Below are 22,721 nucleotides of genomic sequence, written 5' to 3' on the forward strand. Positions count from 1 at the left end.
CCGCTGACTCCAAGCACCAGCACTTTTCATTTTACGATCAACGGATTCAATTTCCGATCATATTGTCCTTTGCAATGACTATGGCAAATATCTGTCCTTGACACTTTTACACTGGCCAAAATACCCGGGTAGCAGCTCACTGGAAAAAAATCTCGGGTCGATTGACCCGGCATTTCTTCGCAGGTCTCAAGCAGAGTTTTACGTGGGTAAAACCTTGGTCAAGCTCAGTGGAAACCAGTAACCAGAGTCTTCTGATCCGGGACCAGTTTGCTGTTCGGCTGTCACCGGGGAAGGAGAGATTACAGCCTCCCCATATGGACTGGACCATTCCGGTTTTTACCCCATCCCTGCTTCATACAGGGAGGCTGTAATCTCTCCCTGCCCATCTCCCCAGTGACCGCTGTAACATCCCGTCCCCCTGGTTCGCTCCGGTCTGGCATTCAGGGGAGAGCAGGAGTTTCCAGCGTTTGATGATGTCAACATTGCCAAGTACCAGCACTGCACCCATGTGCAGTGTGAATGGGGTAAATCCCAGATCTGATCTGGCTTGGAACAGTGGGGGTCATTCAGACCCGCTCGCGAGCAAAGGACGTTCGCAAGCGGGTCGATGTTTGCCAAATGCGCACGACGGAGGGAGCTCCGTCGTGCGCATGCGCGAGACCCGGCGAGCGAAGAGGAATACGTCGCTCGGGGTCTCGCACCAAAGGGGGTGTGCTGTCGATGGTGACTGACAGCACGCCCCCTTTGGTGGGCGTGCTGGGGGCGCTGCTGCCAGACGGAGGCGTTCCCATGGGAACGCCTACCATCTGAGCCCGGCCCCACTGACATCAGTAATGATGTCAGTGGGAGTGATTTTGGCTCTGATAGAGCCAAAATCACTCCTGGGCTTGCGGCAGCGAGACCCTACAGCAGGGTCTCGTCGCATGCCCGATGGTCGCGATGGTCAAAGACCATCACGACCATCATCATGGCCGCTCGCTATAGCTGTGGGTGGTCACCCACAGCTATACGAGCGGCCAGGAGGCCGCTCCATTTTTAGGGGGGGCTCTGGTCAGAGCGTTCGGCTCTGAATCAGGCCCAGTGTTCCAAACCCCAGGACCCTGGATTTTGGTGGAAAAGGGGTATAGTCCTGACTACATTATGCACACATGACCCCCCTGGTGTCCATTTCACAGAAAATTGTTTAAATTAACATTAGATTTTTGCTGATCTCAGGATAGTCATTAACCTTTAACACTTCCTATGTAAGAAAGTCCCAAGAACAATCTGTCCTCAAGTGGTAAAGCTTTATAAAACAAAAACATTTAAGTGTATGGATTTTAGTATATATGATTCTACAACTACATGTTAAAATTCATCAACACTTCTTCTTCAGGGTCCATAGTAGGGTCCACAGGAATTACCTTGGGGTATGTGGTTGGACTGATCCAGGCACCAAACTGTTAAAAGCTTCAGGTCCCAGGATGTACTGGGACCTCCTCCATATATACCCCCAGTACAACAGATGCATTTAGAGGCACGTCTGGATTCTCTGGCACAGAGAATATATTACCAGAAGACAAGATTGTGGCCCTTCAGTTGCGGATTCACAGGTTTCTCCACAACCAGTTGGTATCTGTTCATTCAGCAATGCAGGTTCGGGGATCCATCTTCAACATGGTGGAATATGCCCAGTTCCACTACAGACCACTGCAACGGCTAATCCTCTCCCGCTGGAACGGGGAGTACCACTCAATTAAGTCACAGACGATCAATCTTTCTCCAGAGGTGCGGCTGTCCCTCTCATGATGGTTGCAAACGTTCAGTCTGAACAAGGGTACTCCATACTACCGATGCCAGCCTCCGCGAATGGGGCGCAGTGACAGGTCAGCATACATATCAGGAAAGATGGACGTTCATGGAAGGTCTCCTGTCCATAAATGTCCTGGAACTACGTGCAGTGTTCAGAGCACTCGTTCAAGCACAGGATATACTGAAGGGCAGGCCTGTCCAAGTACAGTCCGACAATGCCAACCCGGTAGCCTACCTCAACCATCAGGGAGGCACACAATGTCGGGCTGCCATGACGGAAGTGTCAAACATTCTGGTCTGGGCAGAATGTCATCTTCCTGCAATCTCGGCAGTATTCTTACCAGGATATACATGCCGGAGAGTGGGCGTAGACCTCACTGTCTCAGGCCACAACCACAGGGTCCCCAGGTACAGGTCCAGAACCAGGTGCAAAACAAAATTTGTGGATGCATTTTTCCAATCTGTAAGCTCTGATTCTGAATAGGGCACAATATTCTTTATACCCCTCTGAGGAAATTGTTTTTGTCCACAATGCAATGATTTAGAACAGAGGTTCCCAAATTCTGCCTTTACAGTCCAGGTTTTTAGGATATCCATGCTTGAGTCCAGATGGCTAAATCAAATCAAATTGATTGAGGTACTAATTAAGTCACCTGGGTCATTCCTTGTCAGGTCCCCCAGGCCATGATACTCACCAACTCAGATTTTCATGACTTTGTACACTTGATACTGCCACATAGCTACAAACCCATGTACATTTTTTCATCTCTAGCCCTCATAGTTTTTGAGATATAAGGGGTCAAAGTTTTGATAAATTGCTCAGAAATGCCACTCCTGATGCTCCGTTTTTATGTGAGGTGTATGTGGAAACAAATTCCTATCTCAGTGTCTAATCCACATATCACTTTCAAATGATGGCCCTTTGTCAATCAGAATATGGAGATTCCATAAAAAAAAAAAGTTTTATCATACTTGCCCGACATTATACATTCCTTTACTTCATACTTAATTATTTTTTGGTGCCAAAAAAAAAAGGTGGCTTCAATACACATGATCAACCTAAGGCACATGAGTTTTGTCCCTTTTTTTGTAAATTGAACCTTAAAGTTTACTTTAAAAGCCTGTGAAAGAAAAATAATGGGATTTTGATTGCTTGTATGAGTAGATTAATGTTTAATTAGATATCTCTCTTTAAAACCTAAAATTACCATTCGGTATAATTTTGCCTGCCAGGGGAGTTTGTTGATGTGTATATTTCTATAAATCTATGTACTCGATTACAGGTTTTCATGCAAAAAAAGAGAAAGTTATAAATTAGAGAAATAGTATGAGTAAGGGGCGAGGAACCGGCACACAGGAGTTCAAAAGGTGTTAAGACTGTATGGAGGGCGCCGGAAGGGCCAAGAGCGTTAAGTGGCGAACTTTGTCCTCGCTCACCAGCTGTCCGACTGGAAAAAGACCTTTGTCTAACCAACAACTAAAAACTCTGAGGTCCAATCCGGGAGGAAAATTAACATTTGACAAGAAAGACTTACGGGGAAGTCCGAGAGGAGATGGATGGGTTGTTTCGGATAGACTTCCAACAGGACAATCTAGGCCCAATAGTAAGGTGGGATGAACGGGGGGTTTCGGTAGTCACTGAGCTATAAAAATAGGGACAGGCAGTGACTGCATTTCAATCTGCACCCATTGCTTTTGTATATCAGTTCTCGACCATTCCAGGATTCTAGTGAGGAGATATGAGCGATAATATCCCTGAATGTTAGGGAGCCGGAGGCCCTCTCTATGTGTTGTCCTGTACATCGTCAAATTTGAGGTGTGGTCTCTTACCTCCCCACACAAAGTCTCTAAAGAGGGACTGAGTATCCAAAAACCATCGCTGGGGAATCTTGATGGGTAGAGTTTGCAGAAGATACAGCATCTTGGGGAGAGGATTCATTTTCAGTATACCCAACCTCCCAAACCATGAAAGCAAGTTTTCTTTATACTGTAAATACTGGATATATACAGTACATAATTTTCTCGATTTCCAAGGACAATTCCGGATCAATACATGCCTGTCTGATTCTGAGATGTGAATCGGTAAAGCCTTGAATTTAGTATAGTTTCCTCTATAGCCAAATAATATGGAGCATAAATTAAAGTTTTTATACAGATTTGGGAGTGAAGGAAATATTGAGCAAATCATCATTGGCAAATATAGTTGATATGTTTCCCTCCCCCACTACATTGCCTTTTTTAAAATATTGATTTGTTCTAATAAGATCTGCCATAGGCAGTAGGTCTACAGCAAAGATATGGACAGAGAATATTTGCAGAACAGTTTTACATGCTATTTGAGGTCATACCCTTAACCAGTGCCCTGGGTGAGGAGATTGAATAAAGTCATTTAGTTCCTGTACAGTAAAGGCTAAATAATTTAAATGCCTTTTCTGCATAAAATAAAAAAAAAAAAAAAAAAAAAGAATGAGGTCTTCTCTTTATTTATGTTATGGACCAAATCATGAAGCTTGTACCAGGCATCTGATTCAGCGCAATACATACAACTGTGTGAACTGCTACCTGATCCCTTCATCTTGTAATAAAGGATTCTTTCAAGGCCAGAGAATGACATTCTTTTTACAACAGATTAATCTGAATTAGGAATATAAGAATATAAAATGATTTTTTGTTGAGTTTGACACTAAAAACTTAAAGCAGCAATTAGTTATAGGGCTGGTTTTGCATTTAAACTAATTGCCGCTTTAGATTTAGCAGTTTTAGCTGAATACATGCTAGTTCTTTCAGCTCAGAACCTATTACATAACCCCCATATCTATATTTGTGTTGAAATACCCAGCAATCACAACTTTCCCGTCATATACAGATGTGTCCACATACAACTTACCTCCGTGCACTACAAGTCGCGTTAAACAAAATGTGAATGGCATACGACTCAGTAGCGCCAAGCATCTTTTCTACCTTCAAGTGTGTCTTTATTCACAAAGCCAAGTGAATTGACACACAAGCAGCTTCGGCTGATTAAAATGATATGCAGCATGCCTATATTCTATGTGCAACTGCAGGTGTATCTACATGTGAAATACTATCTTACAGTGTCACAGCCGCTGACACCAACGTAGCATTTTGCATGCAGATATAACCACAGTTGCACACAGAACACAAGCATGGCACATATTTTAGTTTGTGCCAACTATTCGCATCACTTTGCAAATAAGACCCACTTGAAAGTAAAAAGTCGCATGAAAACACACTCATCTCTACAGTGACACGCCATGGCATGGCGCGACTGGAAGTGCTGTTTAACTTGCATGGAAGTAAGATATATGTGAACACATCCGTAGTGCAACATTTTTTGATCAAAAGAGATTTGAACTTCATTTGTGGTGAAAACAGATAACCTTCTAGATAACAAGTTTATGCCCCTTGTGTGTCACTAACCTGTGCCCCATGTGTTTTCCTAACTTATGTTAGCACTTCCCACACAAGTTAATTTAACAGAGGGGAGATTAAAGCTGGGTAAACATCTTTACAATTATCGGGCCGTTGTGTATAGGTATGTACGTGCGTTAGCCGATAAATGGCTTAAAACGCTCCACAACGGTCGGATCACCTCACATCTCATGTGCAGTTTGATTTTCAGCCGATTTGACGGGGCAGAATGGCTCTGACCACAGTACATAAAAGATGGCTGGTACTGGGGGACACAATATTTGTGACCGCTTTATTAGAAAAAAAATTACTATTCCAAAACAGGTTACTGATTAAAAGACGGACATAAACATTTGGAATTTTAAAGCTATGCAGAAGAATGGTTTACTATAAATAAGCGACAATGACATAATGAAAGTGGATTTGATCATGTTTTTATTGAAGGTCAAAGGCTGACAGCATATTCCTTAACTTGTGGTTTATTCACACATTAGTTTTTCAAAATATATATTTTGTGCAAAATGTAGTTCTGTGAAGGCTTGTACTATAATTTGAAAAATGTCTTTACAAAATGCTTATCTTAAGAATCAGACTACTACAGACACATAAAAGAAATTCAGCACATCAAAAAAATCAGCATGTCAAACTTTTCTTTCCACTACACACAATGTACTTTGGTCATTAACAAATTACAATATAAAAATGTATGTTGCAGTGTTTGAGTGTGCATATTCACAAGTAATCCTCTTGTACAATCTGAGCACTACATCTATAATATATTTTGCACAGATGTACAGCTATATCCATCTTTATCAGGGCCCTTACCCTGTGTTCTGAGACTACAAGCTTGCACTAGTGTTAACAACCACTAGTAAAAGCATGTAAAGTGAACATGCTACCATAACTAGTATTTGTAGTAAGAAGCATTTACGTTGTGTTTTTCTTTTCCAAAACTGCCTGCTCCATTTACTTGCTTTTAGAGTAAGTGATCGCATCGTGGTGAATAGAATGTCCTCCACTGACCTCCAACATAAAGTGCTTGTTGACCACCAAATGCAGTGTCACTGGTGTTTATTGAAAGGTCAGTGAGTAAGCAGAATAATACACAAGATAACCAACACAGCTTTGTTAAACAGTAACAAAGAACTGCTTCCCAAAGTGTGATTTATATTCCCTTTTAGGACAGTTAAGATGGTTGGCAGAAGTACTGTCCTTCATATACAAACTAAACTGTAAGCTACTGGAACAAATAATGGGGACGAATCAATTGCTGCATGGGCAGCGATAATTAACGAGCGCCCAGTTTCGCAATTCATTGTTTTGGGCGCTCATTAATTATTGCTCTCTTCACACCCTATTAGACGGGTTTAAACAGATAAAACGGCTAAACTAGCGTAAAGTCCTGCTAAGGGCGCCCTAACTATAGGTTTCTCGCACATTTTGGCTCGCACCCTCAGAAATGCCGGCGCCTATTGTGCTCAGACGGACCAATAATTGAATTACTCCATCGGGCGCTTTAAAAAATATAGTTGCCAGCTAAACAAATGAATTGCCCCCAAATGGTCTTTTTATAGCCCTGTTTTTTTTCTTATTGCTACATTTTTCTATTTACATAAACAAAAAACTGCTTAAAACTACACTACCAACTAGCAAGAGATTGTAATAACATGTCCCTTCAGATTAGTCCCAAGGTAGGCTCTGGCAACTGTTTTTCTTGAGACTTCTAAACTCTTACAGCCCTGGATGAAAATAGAGGGCTGGCTGCTTGTGATTGGCACTCCCGCTAATGAACCCCTTTACCACAATTTAAATTGTTGTACTACACAACTAAGGGGTCCTGAGGAAAGAAGCAGTTAGCAGAGCCCTGGCTAGAGTAAATATATGACTTAGGTGGTAGTCAGTGGCATAACCTGGGGGGGGGTGTCGAGCTGGACGCCGTCGGAACGGCAGCGGTGCCGGCTGCAGTCCAGCACAGTGGCTTTAAATCCGCGGACTGCACTAGTAACAAACACGCCGGCGCCGGGTAGTACACTCGTACTACCTGGCGGCGGTGTAGTTTGTTTCAGCAGCCAATTAGAGTCAGACAGACTCTCATTGGCTGTTACACCCATGGCCGAAGCCATGATGTCTCTCCCATAGTGCCGAGCGGGAGGACGGAGAAGCGGACGGCAGCAAGGATCCAGGCAAGTTTTTTTATTTTTGGTGCGAGTATTTCTCCTATATATGTAAGGGGCACTGCATAGGGAGACCACTACTAGGGGCACTGCATAGGGGGGGCACTACTGGGGGCACTGCATACGGGGGACAACTACTGGGAGCACTGTATAAAGGGCACAGCTACTGGGGAAATTACAAGAGGGGAACTACTACTGGGGGCATTAAGGTGCATATGGAATGAAAAGGAATGTTCCCAGGGTGACGAGCAGCAGTGGTCAGTGGCATGCCCACTTTTTTGGCAACTGCATATACTTGGGGGGGGGGCTCTCCATTTTTTTATTAGCCCCGGGCTTCAAATATCCTAGTTATGCCACTGGTGGTAGTGCAGCTTTTTGTTTATCTTAAAGGAAATGTCTATTTGTGCTCTTTTTCTTTTTTCTTAAACCCAACTACATTTCACCCAGGTGGCAATTTTCGGAAACAGTACTCTGTCCTACCTTGTTTAGTTTGTATAAATCTGTTAAGAGTAAAGAGATTAAAGTGCCCAATAAAACATACATTTCCTTTAAAAAGTGTCAATTTAAAATATTAAATTATAGGATTGTTTACAATGTGGCGATAGATACACATTTACTTAGCAAGTTTATATTATTGCCTTGAACAAGCACCCTTTTCATTTAATTTAAGTCAATTTTTTTTACAAGTTTTATTGTAGAGGCTTAATGGGCAAAACAGACCTTATATGGTATTTGCCTGTTATGAAACTCCGGCCCTCTACTGTGTCTTCTTCCCACTGTAATTGCATTTAAAGCTAAATCTGCAGTTTAATTAAAAAACAAGAACGTTTATGATGCAGCAGAGGTGGTTTGTTGTAAACAGGATTCACTACAACCATGAAGAGATGGCAGGACAGCTAAGTGCCATTCACATTTTATAAAGACTGTACATAGAACAGGATTATAGGGTTTCTTTTAACCCATTGCTCAGTATGCGAGAGACATATGGCCAAAATAAACATGTGAATTACATTATAATGTATGAGGACTGCCACAAACTGAGGTTTTTTACAGTTAACCAATAAAAAGAACAAAAAAGACCCTCTCTATTTTCATAAAAACACCACAGCTATATTAACATCTGTGCTGTGTATTTTGTACTAGGATTTATATACACACACAACAATAAATCCATCAATTAAATAATATGTTAAAGTATCACCTTTTGTGGTTAGTATGAAATTGTCAGTCCTTTACTTTGTAATCTCCCTAAATCTACTTTCATATGTCTAGCTTTTTTATTGCTTTTTGATACCATCATTACAGAAATTGACCCCATATTTAAACACAATACTGCAGAACAGAAAATTAACACTTTTACTGAAACTCAAATTCACGTTTACAAATGGGGACATTTAGATGAAACACTGTACAATATAAACTACCACTACTTTTTTGGCACCCACATTTTCTTTTTTAAATAAAATAAAACAGAAATCTATAATGGAGCAAAATTTAAAATACAGATTCTGCATTTATCCAAGTCAGCTTAATATTATAAAGCTCAGTTAGGGTAAACTGCGCTCTGGGAACTGTTGGACAGGGTCCACAATATGTGGCAGCACCTCTATAAGACAATGGATTAATATAGATATAGATATCAATTTGTTTTTAAACTACAGTCTAAGGCTAATATTTTAAACAAAACCTCTAGGCCTAAATACAGAAATGTATTTGTTAGAACGCTTATCTGCATGATTTTTTGGATATGCATTAGAATAGCAACACACCAATTATATATTGTAAAACACAAACCTGTGAAATGGCATTGGACATAACTACCTTATTAGCATAAAACAAAACTGTTCAGAACAAAACAATTAAAATAAACACAATACATATAAATGTAACATAAAAAGGTGCTCATCTGCAACTCCATAGTACTGCAAACAGGAAAGGTGTTTAATAAATACACTTGTCATAAGTACATTTTAGAACATACAAATCCTACATGGCAGCAGCCATGTACATTTATTGCTATACTAGCAGTTTATTAAGGAGCACATTTAAACCTGTTATACAATATTAACTCTGTAAAGTGGTTCAAGGTGGATTATCACAAGTTCTGAGCATCTTTTTTTTTTTTTTTTTTAAGATCAGGAAAACCAAAAATCTAAAGATTTCATACATGATCAAATAATGTGCACTCAAACTATAATTGTACAAAAGTTGCTGTTTGCATCAGAATGTCAAATCATTAATGCTGGCCACACATACACAGCAGATGAATGTAATTAGTCAATTTGTGCAGTGAGCCACTGACCGTAATTGGCTCTCGTATAATTCAATTGCTTGACCTGAGCACCAGATCAGTCACATGTGCTTACCTTTGTGTACTGGTACTGAAAATACATCTGATTTTGATCCATGTGTTTGGGTCAAGAAGATGCCATAATACACAGTTACAAAAAAGTATATTTTATGTCATTTCTTCTTAACCGTGTTTGGGTGCTAAAATGATTACATTAATAATTGCTTGGAGATTTAAGAAGGAGATAAAACACTGTGATTTGGACATTTTGAACCTATTGTTTATTTATATAAAGCCAATCATGCTGTTCAAAACATTACAGATGATATGTAATCATTCACATCAGTCCCTGCCAACATGGAGAGCACATACACACGCCACACATTCAGGGCCAGAGTTGGAAATCCATAATGCCTGCGTTGTGAATTAGCAATGCAAGCCACTGTGCCACCACAAAGGTCACAAATTCCAGAGTGTATGATGGGCTCCAAAATCATGATCAACATCTGATTGGAACCACCGTGGGAAGATGTTAGGAGGCAGTTGAACAAATCTAATGGAGTCCTGTCACATCCAAGCATTTATATTTAAGAACTGGCCATAACTGTATATGGACAAATTTTCCAAAGCTACGGCGATGTACTGACCTGTGTATGGGCAACTTACTGTATATAATGTGGTTTATTGGTTTCTGAAAACATACACAACTACACTGTATGCCACATCGGAGATGATGATATATCTTAGTGTTCAGTCTACTGTGGAACGTAGAGAACATACGGACTCCCTGAATGCAAATGCATATATACTATAAAGTATGCCTCAAACTTAACATTTTAGAACATGTATAAAAAAAAACAAAAAAAACTTTTGCTACTTATTACAAACGAGATCTTGGGCAGCTGTTATAATCATTAGTTGTTATTGTATAGTGACGGACACCAACCAACGCAAACACTTCCTGTCATGTGACCAGTTAATTAGAAATCGAAAGTGTTGCCCTGAGCTCATAATGCATTATCTGAAAAGGACAGTAATAACTAAATAGTAAAGTTAATTTAGTTTCTTAAAATTATCTATTATAATATCAATCATTGTGGTGAACCAGTAGTAGCCTTAAGACAATGTGCTAAAATACATTTTGTGGTTCGACAAACAAAATGTATTCCTTAAAGTATGAATGATTTATTTCTAACCTGACACTCTTTAGGATACTGGACTACATGACACAACAGCACATGTAAATGAATATTAGAAATGGACCATTGTGATTGCTCCCCTTGAACCACTGCACCAGGGTTTGGTTCTAGAACCAATTTTTTATACTGTCTTAACCATAAGACACCTAAAATGCCATTAAAACAAATCATTGTAACCATTTTGTTAGTTAATATTAACCATAAATTAGAATTTCTTGTTGAGGACATCCATTTACTTTTCATGGATGCATTTCAAAATTCAACAACAGGGATTCTGTTGGAGTTGAACAAGTTCTTCATATTTGAATATACCCTGGCCTAAGGACAACAATAAGCAGTTTTTAGCTCTACAAACAGACAAAATCATTCTAAGGAACACTGGAGTTTGGAGGCTGTACCCTTCTGAAGTGAAGACTTATAAATGTCTAATTACTTCTTTTACCCTCCTTTTTTCTAATCTATCCCTGCCACTTTATAACCACACATACCATCATGAGAGACACTTTCAAAATTGTTTTAAAAAAAAATAAAATAAAACAACCTAGGGATTAGGCAAATGTATGCCTCCCCACTGGTTGATAGATCATGTACAGCAAAGTATGTGCTTGCCTTCCCCTAATGTACTGAGGATGCTCAGACACCCTAGACAGGTCAAAGCTAAAATAGTAAAAAAAAATAAAAATAAAAAATAAAAATGAACACTGACAAGGTAAAATAAATAAAGAAATTGCACAAGTCAGTCACACGTAAACACTTCAGTTTTGAAAAACATGTCTTGCCACAGGCCTCGGCTTGTGAACACAAGCGCAGTAACCGCTGTGAGGCAGCTTATATCTTGTCAGAAAAATGGTAATCTTGCTCCAGAGAACTGGTAGAAAAATCCCTCTGTTCAGCATTAGGATTTGATCTTCCATAACTAGAATGAAAAGGCATATAAGCAAGATTCACAAATAAGTAATAAAACCATAAAGCCCCAAAACTGAAGCCATAAGATTGTTAATGCTTAAAGGAAATACTTATACAATGTACTGTATATGTTGTGCGTGCTTATGTTTATTTAAGAAATTGAATGGGCAGCAATTTGCTCTTCAATATACAAATATTTTATCATTGAAACAAATGGGAAAAAAACAATTAAAGCACACTTCACTTTTGTATGACAAATGTTTTTGTTTGCATACATATGATTGCACAAATTAAGACTCAGTTTGGGCTTCACATGGAGAATTTCTATCTTGACTATAGAAAGTGTGAAATGCATATATTAAATGATTTTTACAATACAGATAATTCTGTCTGAACATTCTAAAAATCCATGATTATGTGCTAATGCCCACAAAGCCATATAACAAATAAAACAGTTTGTGTTTATGGGTTATTGTGAAAAAACTATTAGCGACACTGTCCTACTATAACAAGGAAAGCTCACCTTGAGATTAAATCCCAGCAGATCACTAATAACACCAGACACGGCAGACAGGATGACTACCTGGGTGATATTGTAAAGGAGAGGATTCATTGTGAGACCATATAACCTAAAGGGGTTGTCAAGTTCCTTAAAGAGAAAACAAACAGAAAATAGTTTAATAAACAGAGTATTTGAAAGCAACAGTAAATTAGTTTAACTTTCCAATTATCATATCAAATCTTATCATAGCAAATCCATTAATAACTCAACTGAACAACAATTTTCATTGTATAAATAAACCATGACCATAAGATCATAGACTTGCAATATAATATCAACACATTTATTGAGGACTGCTAGTAAAAACCCATTCTCTCCAAACATTAATTTCGGACACAAAGGAAGACCAGTGCAACTTTCGGGACACCAAGAACCTTTTCTGTATGAAACTGAATTAACCAATGTAAATTAAAAAACACTACTGCAGTCTGTAAATGTTTAGTCCTGGAATTCTAATAGCTGGCAATGTCTTTCATCTCAGATAGCAATTAATTGTATTACAGTGTACTAACATGCAAGGGAGCAATGAGCATCTTACTATTAAAGCAGCAATTGCACATTTTTTTTGTTTTGTTTATTTATACTGCAAGTTTTGTACCTTTTTAACATGTATCTATCAACTAATGTATCACTTTTATACATTGTTCTCATAACTTAGTCTTCCCTCTCCATAGACTTCTATGACTGCAGGTTTGGAGCACAATTCAAAACCCAAGCTCATTGCTTACTCGAGGGTCATCTGATCTGTAAGAGCCATTCCACCAAGTGAAGGAAAAAAACAAATTGCTAAAAGTACCAGAGACACAATCAATCTGTAACCTGCTTCATCATGTTTGTATTGGCAGAGATTGTAGAGGAAATCAGTATTATTATTATAGATACATGATAAACAGGAGGGAGGGCCCCACTGGTGATAGAGCTTGCAATCTAGTATGAACTACTTGTGCAAATTGTAAATAGATCACTTACTTTCAACAACTTAGTAGCTAATTTTAAGACATTGTTGACAAGTGTCAGCTCTTCCTTCTTGTTCGGTTTCTTCTCCATTTTTAAGTACAAATTAATCTATGGAATACACAAAATGCTTTACATGGTGTCAATACACATTCGTGCCATTGTAATACATTAGCTTCTATCCACATACTACAGAGGACATTGTTTATATTAGTTTATATTTTTAAGTAGAGTTAAACTCTTAGCATATACAGACTAAAACTGGGTATGCACTAGACGATTTGCAAATGATGTGATGGTCGGCTAGATTTCCCTTGAACTCCCAGACAAATGATCTAGTGCATACACACTGTGTAATGTACCAAATGATATATCATGCGTCATTTGGTGGTTAGATCATTAACTATATAATGTTAATATATCGCCTAGTCATCCAGTAGTGTGTACACACTGCAAGATTTGCAGCAAATCGTTAACAAAATAGTCAGATTGAGCTGCATGTAGAAAAGACTGAAGATGCGAAGGACGCCGCCGCGGGAGCGTGCATACTTCGTACACACTTGACGATTTGACTTTCCGATGCATCGGAATCAGCAAAATCGTTAAAAATATCGTCTAGTGTGTACGGAGCTAAACACATCTCACTCAGAACGATAGAATTACAGATATTACTTCTCTTATTCATGCTCACTATACCTAAACTACAACCACAGTATAGCAAGCATCATGTTACACAGTGCCTAATCCTGGAGAAATGTCATCACTCTTTAAAAAAACAAGAGCAAAACAGTCACCTTTCCTGTCTACAGAGAATTAAACAAAACAAAAAACTACACATGCAAACATATAAACCAACTTTCTAATACATATGACTGCTCTAATTAAAAAAAAAAAAGTTAACATAAGAGGCCAATGATGTTACTGAGCAGCAGATTTTCTATAGGTAATCCTTATATAAAATAAATAATCATCAGTGTGTAAATAGATGCTTATGGTTAGTTGTACTGATCACATCTGGAATAATTTATTTAGTAATTACGATACATATACCAACACGGGAGATTGTTCTTACATAAATTATTAACCAATGGTTAACGGCACCATGTGCTGATCTGTAAATTGCTTGGTAGTTTTAATAAATGTATCTGTAAATTGGTATGGAATATTTTTATTTTCTAATCGTAGCATATCTGGTACGAGAGGTTAAAATCTAAGTTGCAGTATATAATTACAGTATCAAATGCTGCAATATGCAACCCTGGAAAGACTTATTGTAAATGAGTTAGCACCACAATTTGATTGGCACATAAGATAATTTAAGAACATACCGAGTAAAAACGTTTGCTCACCTGTTCAGTCAACAATATTGAGGTATTGCTATATTTTTTGCTGGTTTCCGATCCAAGTGTAACAAATCTCAATAAAAAAAGTGTTAATGAAATGCACCAGATGACTAGTTCCCAATTGTAGTGACAATCCAGAAAGGTTTCATGGATATGAAGAAGCTATTAAAAAATCAAAATACATTGCATTTGAAAATGAAAAAAACAAAAACACAATTGTCATTTAACTAGGACATTTTAGTTAGAAGTTTTTAATCTACTTTGTATCTTGTTTTCACTTGCATTGTTGCACTTTGTACATGGTCTATAGCACACACCTAACCATTCGCAATGACTAGGAAAAGCAACCCTTTCCACAAGACATTTTTTAATTGTAGCCATCTATCTATCGCTATTAATTGTTGCTCACTAGATGGCAGGCTGATGCTTTAGCACTACGTTGACCCCTGCTATAGCATATATAATTTTTTTCCTGGGAACAAGTTAACAGTGTTTCAAGAATCAATGAAGCCTAAATATATGATTTTATACATACACAAATAAACTGAATTGTACAGCAGACTCCAAGTCTTCCATTCAGCTTCAAATTATAGATGTACTGTATTACAAACACAGAGGTTCTAAAATCAGTACAACTGCAGGAAAGCCAGACTCCTTTTACAGCTCGATTCAAAATAAAATGAAGGAGCATTTCCATTAACTTTGATGCACAAGCCAATTATAATAGAATAATTTCTTAATAAACTGAACACTGTTCGACACAGGGACAAATTCATATAGCCAAATTAACTAATCTCAATGAGGACAACAGTTTATTCAGTGAAGGTCACACACGTTGAACAAAATATTACAACTAACAGTTTATGGGTCAACCTAGTTAAACACAGCGAATCTAATTACAGACTCACAGATAAACAATATTCATTGCAGTTTAATCAAAAGCACTGCATACACAACAAGCAAACTGCATGGATTGCTGCAAGATAATTATTAGTATCATCATTTATTTATATGGCGCCACAAGTGTTCCGCAGCGCCTTACAAACTATATAAACAAATAGGTGACCAAAGACTTACAGTACAATACAATAGAATGAAGAACAAGGGACATGGATAATATATATTGCTACATTAGCGACCACAACACCCAGATAAGCAGCAGGGCTTAAGCAACCAAGTGTTAGGTGCCCTAGTGGGGAGTATGAAGTAGATGAAAGCAAAGTAAGGAGAAGCACAAGAGGGTAGAGGGCCCTGCTCATAAGAGCTTACATTCTAAAGGGGAAGGGTGTTCTTATGAGTTTTGCTCCAGTGAAAAGTTAGTTTGTTATCTTGACAGCAATGTTCCAAGGCAGTAAATATGATCTATGTGCACTGCAGATTACTGATAATTTATAGGGGCAGAACCAGAGATTTTACAGCAAGGCACCTGACATGCTCTGCAATTCAACTTCTATTAGATCCACTTACAGTAGGACTGTGCCATTGAGAAGGGGCTTCAGCAGTGTGTCATGAGGTGGGGAGGAAGTGCTCAGTATAAGTTTGCTTTTTAACAGATCTGTATGAAAGACTAAGCAGTGCATTTGACACTCATGCTTTAACAACATTTTGGGATTTAATGCATTTTGCAGTGCAAGTCTTGTGTATGTACGGTAACACTTGGTTTCCAGGACAGTGAAAACAGACTAGGCATTTGTCACCAAATAAAATGTAACATACCTTTTGATAATTCTTTTTCTTCGAGGTCCATAGGTTCCACAGGAATTACCTTGGGATATATAGTTGGACAGCATCCAATGCACCAAACAGCAAAGCTTTGGAGCGCCCAGCATGCACTGGTCCTCCCCCCTATATACCCCGCCCCCAGCCACAGACATTCAGTATGTAATCAAGCCTTGCAGCAAGAGAGTAAAGAAGGAAGTGTCATGTACACAGGAAAATCCCAACAAGCGAAGAGGGAATCTGTAAAAAAAAAGCTTAGGAACAGATCCCATCTGAGGCCAGGTGCGTCAGGGTGGGCGCCATGTGGACCCTTTGGACCTCAAAGAAAAGAATTATCAAAAGGTATGTTATACCATAATTCTGTATTTCTTCTTCGGGTTCAATAGGAATTACCTTGGGACGTCCTAAAGCAGTTCCCTTAGGGATGGGGACGCTCTTGAGAAGATAGGAGAATCCACCGCCCTAAGGAAGCATCCTGGGAGGCATATGTATCAAAAGCATAGAACTTTATGAATGTACTCACGGAAGACCAGGTGGCTGCCTTGCAGACCTGTTCAGCAGAGTCGCCCTCTGTCTTAACGCCCACAATGGTCCCATGGACCGAGTGGAATGTGCTGTCCCCTTGTTAGGAACAGGGGATCAGCTGTGTATATGCCTGAGAAATGGTCATACAGAGCCAGTGAGCCAAGTCTGTTTGCTCACTGGCCAACTTCTTTTGTGAAAACCATATAACACAAAGTGAATCAGATTCCCTGATTGAGCTGGTCTGCTCCCCGTAGATACGAAGAACTCGAACCACATCCAGGGAAGCTTCACCTGTAGACAGGTCTGAAGACTTAAATACCAGGACTACCATTTCCTCAGTTATATGAAAACTGGAAACAACCCTTGGGAGGTAACCCGCCTTGGTACGGAGGACAGCTCTATTTTGATGAAACAACAAAGGAGAGTGACATGACAGTGCTGCAAAGTCAGACACTCGGCGAGCTGAAGAGATGGCCAGGAGAAAACACGTCTTCGACGTCAGCCATCCCAAGTCCACCTTATCCAAGGGTTCATAGGGATGCAACTGCATTGCTCTGAGAACCAAAGACAAATTCCACGATGCCACTGGTGGGAGAAATTAAGGTTGCAGAACCCCCCTCTAAGAATGTTCTAACATCTGGAAGAGGAGCATCTTGCGCTGAAACCAAAACAGTCAAAGCCGAAACTTGGACTCTCAAGGTAGCCAGACGAAGACCTAAGTTTAAGTCAGCCTGGAAAAAAACAAGCACCCTTGATACCTTGAACATCTTAAGGTCCTATTTCCTATGGGAACACTAAAGAAAAAATAGCTGCCAAACCCTGTGATAGATGCGATCAAAAGCAGGCTTCCTTGCCCTCAGCATCGTCTTTATCACTGAAAGAGAAACCCCCTTGGCCTTTAAGAAGTAAGACTCAAAAGCCATACCGTCAAAGCCAGCCAAGGTAAACTCTGGTATAGGCAGGGACCCTGTATTTGCAGAAGTTGCTGTAGAGACAGTGCTAATTCTATGGCATGTATATTCTGGCGACCTAGGAAGTCCGCTTCCGAGTTTAGAACACCTGGGAAGAATATTGCAGACACTGCTGGAAGATGGTATTCTGCCCACAGGAGAATCCTTTTCACTTCTTCCATGGCTGCCGGACTTTGTGTGCCTCCTTGATCATGTAGGCCACTACTGTCGCGCTTAACCTGGATAGGCCTGCCCCTGTCCAGTATGAGTGCCTTGAGCACTGCCCGAAGTTCCAATATATTTTACTGGCAGGTGACTTTCCTGCATCTCCTTGAAAGGTGTGATGACCTGCCACTGCTTCCCATGCTTGCAGACCTGCATCTGTGGTGAAGAGCATCCACTCCGGTATCCATAGTGGATGACCCTTGTTCAAATGAGTCATCTCCAGCCACCAGGCTAGGGAGAGGCGAACATCTGGTGAGATGCAACTTATCTGGGTTTTTATCCGATAATACTGACCATCACACTGGTCCTGGATTCACAGCTGCAGGGACCTGGAGTGGGACTGGGCATAAGTTACCATGTCGAATGTGGTTACCATAGAGCCCAGCATCTGCATAGCCAAGTGAACTGACACGGTTTGCTTGCAAAGTAAATTGTGCACACGAGTCTGTAGTGCTATAATCTTGACCTCTGGTAGACCAATCCTCTGTCCCAGAGAGTCCAGCAGTGCCCCCAAGTGCACCATCTGCTGAGTTGGAAAAAGCGACAACTTATTTTCCTAAATGACTACCCAGCCGTGCTCCTGTAAACAGGCAATGGTAATCTGTAGATGCCATTGTAACCTCTCCTGAGATTGTGCCAAAATCAGGAGGTCGTATGGATATGGCAGTATGCAGACTCCTCTGAAATTAACTGGCATGACTGCCATTATCTTGGTAAACACCTGAAGAGCTGTGGCTAGACTGAAGGGTAGAGCCTAAACTTGGTAAAGTTGCTGATCTACAGTCAACCTGAGAAAGGCTTGGTCGGATCTTGCAATCAGGAGATACCGATATGCATCCTATATCTCCAATGAGACCATGAAGTCTCCAGGCTCAATTGCCAGCCCAATTGACCGTAGAGTGGAATTTGGAAATCTTGATGAATCTGTTACCTTAGATTCAGTATAGGCAGGTGTGATCCATCGGGTTTTTGCTTCAAAAACAAATACCAATAATAATCGCTTCCATGTTGCATCACAGGGACTATAACTCCTGATCCCAGGAGGGCCCCAATAGACTCCCAGTAGGCCGAGGCTCTGACCGTGGCTGCAGGAAGGGTCGTGCCCACAACCTCTGAGGAGGATGCCTCTGGAACGAGATGGCGTAACCCAGAGAGCCAGCTCTCACACCCAGGCATCTGTGGTACCAGGCCTGCATGAACTGCATCCAGGAGGAGACCCGCCGCTACCGATCTAACTGCCTGCAGAGAGGCTGTAGACAGCGGCAAACTCCAACTAGAATGAGCAGAAGAATGAACACAACAGGAATCCATGGGCGGCATCTACATAGGATACCAATGCTGTGAACACCTCGTAGCATGAGGCACTGTAGCCAGAGCTCATGCTTCTGCGGCTTTTGTCCACGAAGTGCGACAAAATCTGAGACCAAGTGGCCACACAGGTGGCTCTAGTGCTGGTGCAGGTATACCGGAAACATGAAGTAACTGTTACAACAGTACTACACAATCCACCCTAGTTAACAACCTGCTCAGACAAGCCTGCAGCACAGGACTTACACCACATCAGGCAGCAGCCTACCATCTGCCATGAAAGCAGGGCGCTTGGACAACCCAGATATCTTGGGCTCGTCCGCTATCAGATCCTCTAGCCATAGTGGTCTGTGGCCTGCCCTGAGCTTGCCAAGACCCTAGAAGCCAGAAAACTAGCGTAAATAACCACTTCCCCCATCCCAGTTACTCTCTCATCCACTGACAGAAAACTTCTCTCTGGTTACTCCCAGAGACCTTGTCCAATCCTCCATAGCTCTGGCCTCCCAGGCTACAGCCGCAGCTGGTCTGGTAGTAGCTCTAGTTAATGAAAACTATTAATTCTTCCATCTGTAACCTCTTATAAAGAGGATTTAGCAGGAATGGATAGTATATAGTGCTCCTGCGTTACATGAGCATCTTTGGGGAACTCTCGGTTGTTACCCTGGTGAAACAACATGGGTACCGAGAGGTTTATATTCCTGATAAAATAAAAAATGCTTCAGACCTGAGATTCATCAGCCCCCAGACTGAGAACAATAATTATTAATCACCTTCTGACGTCTAAAGACTGGCTCCCTAGGAGTCAATGAAACCTCCTCTTCCTCCGTACTGAGGACAGTCTCCGCTCTTCCAGAGAGGGGACAGCCTCTAGGAACTATTGGTCGTCTTTCACAGAGACAGACCCATTACTCCCTGTACTGGAGTCTGATGAGGAGGCAGAGTCAGACTCTAAAGCCCATGGGTGACGAACCCTATGCCCCTGCTCCCCCGCTACTAATCTAACTGCCTGCAGAGAGGCTATAGACAGCGGCATATTCTGACTAGAGTGAGCAGTAGAGTAAACCCAACAGGAATTCATGTGGGGCATATACATAGGATACAAATGCTGTGAACACCTCGTAGCATGAGGTACTGCAGCCAGAGCCTGTGCTTTCTGCGGCTTTTGTCCACTAAGTGCGACAAAATCTGAGACCAAGCGGCCACACAGGTGGCTCTAGTGCTGGTGTAGACATAAAGTAACTGTCACAACTGTACTACACAATCCATCCTAGTAAACAATCTGCTCAGATAAGCCTGCAGCACAGGACTTACATGCTCCTTCTTACCTGTACCTTTATACATATGTATAAATGGTATAAGGCACACAGTATAAATGCAATGTGACTTTCAAGAAACACCCCACATACCTTCAAAGTGATGAGGAAACACAGTGATAATACACCTGACAGTTATTGGCAAACAGGCAGTGCACACACAGCAGTTAGCGTTTATAGTCACAAACAATGCATAAATACACACATTTTCCACAGCAATATAGACTCTGAAGCAACTGACCGACCCCCGGAGTGAGATGGTAGGATATAGAGCAGTGTTGGCTAACCTTGACAGTCCAGCTGTTATGGAACTACATAACCCAGCATGCACTGCTACAGTTTTGCTATTAGGGCATGCTAAAACTGTGGCAGGGCATGCTGAGATATATAGTTCCACAACAGCTGGAGTGTCAAGGTTAGCCAACACTGATATAGAGTGTGCTATATGCCAAACCCTGAGGGAGAGATATATAGGGAGACATACCAACCTCTGAGACCACTGCAGCAGTGCACGGTCGAACGTTGACGTGCGAGCGCCTCACACACTAGGTGGTCAATAGAAAACCGGATGCAGGGACTTCCTCGGAAGTTAGTGTCTGGCAGGGAGGAGCAACCAGGGGAGCGCCTTATCTCCCCTAAGCTGCGATTTTGACGGCCGGGTACGCTGCACTACAAGGTAATAAGACATTGACTAGTGCGCTCTAGTGAGTGTTACCACCCGTCCCCGGCAACAGATGATATAGTCCCGGCCGCCTTAGTGATGAATCGCAAACATCCTTCACCCACAGCGGCCTCTGATGAGCCTCAAAACCAAAGGCAAGGGACTGCTTTGCGCATGATTCCCCAAGAGGAATCCTTACCTGACATCTCCATTACCCGACCACAGTCCCAGACCTCAGCGTATTTAGGCCGCCAGCTAAGCCACGCTGAGGCCTGAAGAGAACCTCGGCTTACAGCGATACTGGTGTTTCGACGTCGGCGGTGGTAGATGGAGCCGCAGTAGAGCATCATTACCCGAGCTGGTACCGCTAAACTCTGAAGTTTCATAAACTTAAGGTAAAACATAAAAGAGAAAAGCCTAGGACTGCCTAGCAGTCCCGCTGTTATAACAGGTGCGTCGTGCCGCGCACCAAACAAAACAACTGAATGCCTGTGGCTGGGTATACAGGGGGGAGGACCAGGGCATGCTGGGAGCTCCAAAGCTTTGCTGTTTGGTTCATTGGACGCTGTCAAACTACACTGTATATCCCAAGGTAATTCCTGTGGACCCTATGGAACCCAAAGAAGAAATGAGTATTATTTATTTATATATATATATATATATATATATATATATATATATACATACACACACACACACATATATATATATACATACACATACATACATACATATATACACACATACATACACACAAAAAATCTTACCTGCGCACAGCAAATAAATACTGCCGATATGGTCAGTAAAAAAGCAGATGAAACTATTGCATCAACTGAACGTTGGGGTCCTCTTCTCTAGGAGAAAAAACATTCTTTATGTTAATAACTTACATATAAAATTAATTGGTCTGTTTGTTTGTCCAGTTATGCATTCGGACACACCCTGCACAGATTGGGATGAAACCAATGTGAGGTGGTCCAGTTGGATTCTGGTCAGGTTTTAGGGATAGGGTTCTGGTTGGAACTCCGGTTGGTGTACACTGGGCAGAACTGTGACCTAGGGAGCCTGTTCTGGGCCTTCCACTGGATGGATTTGGATGATAACTTCACAGAGGGGTGGCAATTGGTCTGGGGTGCCTAATGGAGTGGTTGGAGTCCTGGTTGGACCTCATGGCGTAGTGTGCCGGGAAGAACTTTGACCCAGGGAGCCCTATCTGGGCTTGGGACCACACCCCATAATAAAACTTAATAATTTGAAGAGTTAAACCCGAGCAAAGCCGGGTACTTCAGCTAGTATACATTGTCTATGCAAAAATATAACTTATGACGGTTGCCTTACTTAGCTTCAAGACTTAATACAGTGACCAAGT

The 22,721-nt window shown here is 41.1% G+C and overlaps 1 protein-coding gene across 4 annotated transcripts in view; it reads right to left on the reverse strand.

Moving 5' to 3' along the window:
• Window positions 1–5,641: 5,641 nt before the first annotated feature.
• The window catches only part of PHTF2 (putative homeodomain transcription factor 2), a 173,303-nt gene continuing 156,223 nt past the window's right edge, over window positions 5,642–22,721 (reverse strand). For all 4 annotated transcript variants that reach the window (XM_088468818.1, XM_088468816.1, XM_088468817.1 and 1 more), the window contains 5 exons: window positions 22,120–22,206; window positions 14,658–14,813; window positions 13,324–13,419; window positions 12,316–12,441; window positions 5,642–11,802 (listed from right to left, as the gene is read on the reverse strand). In XM_088468818.1, the coding sequence (XP_088324944.1) occupies window positions 11,782–11,802; window positions 12,316–12,441; window positions 13,324–13,419; window positions 14,658–14,813; window positions 22,120–22,206 (486 nt within the window). In that variant the 3' untranslated portion in view covers window positions 5,642–11,781. The remainder of the gene's footprint in view (window positions 11,803–12,315; window positions 12,442–13,323; window positions 13,420–14,657; window positions 14,814–22,119; window positions 22,207–22,721) is intronic.

Source organism: Taudactylus pleione, unplaced genomic scaffold (genome assembly GCF_031769625.1).
Source record: "Taudactylus pleione unplaced genomic scaffold, aTauple2 ptg000086l, whole genome shotgun sequence".
NCBI classification, from domain to species: Eukaryota; Metazoa; Chordata; class Amphibia; order Anura; family Myobatrachidae; genus Taudactylus; species Taudactylus pleione.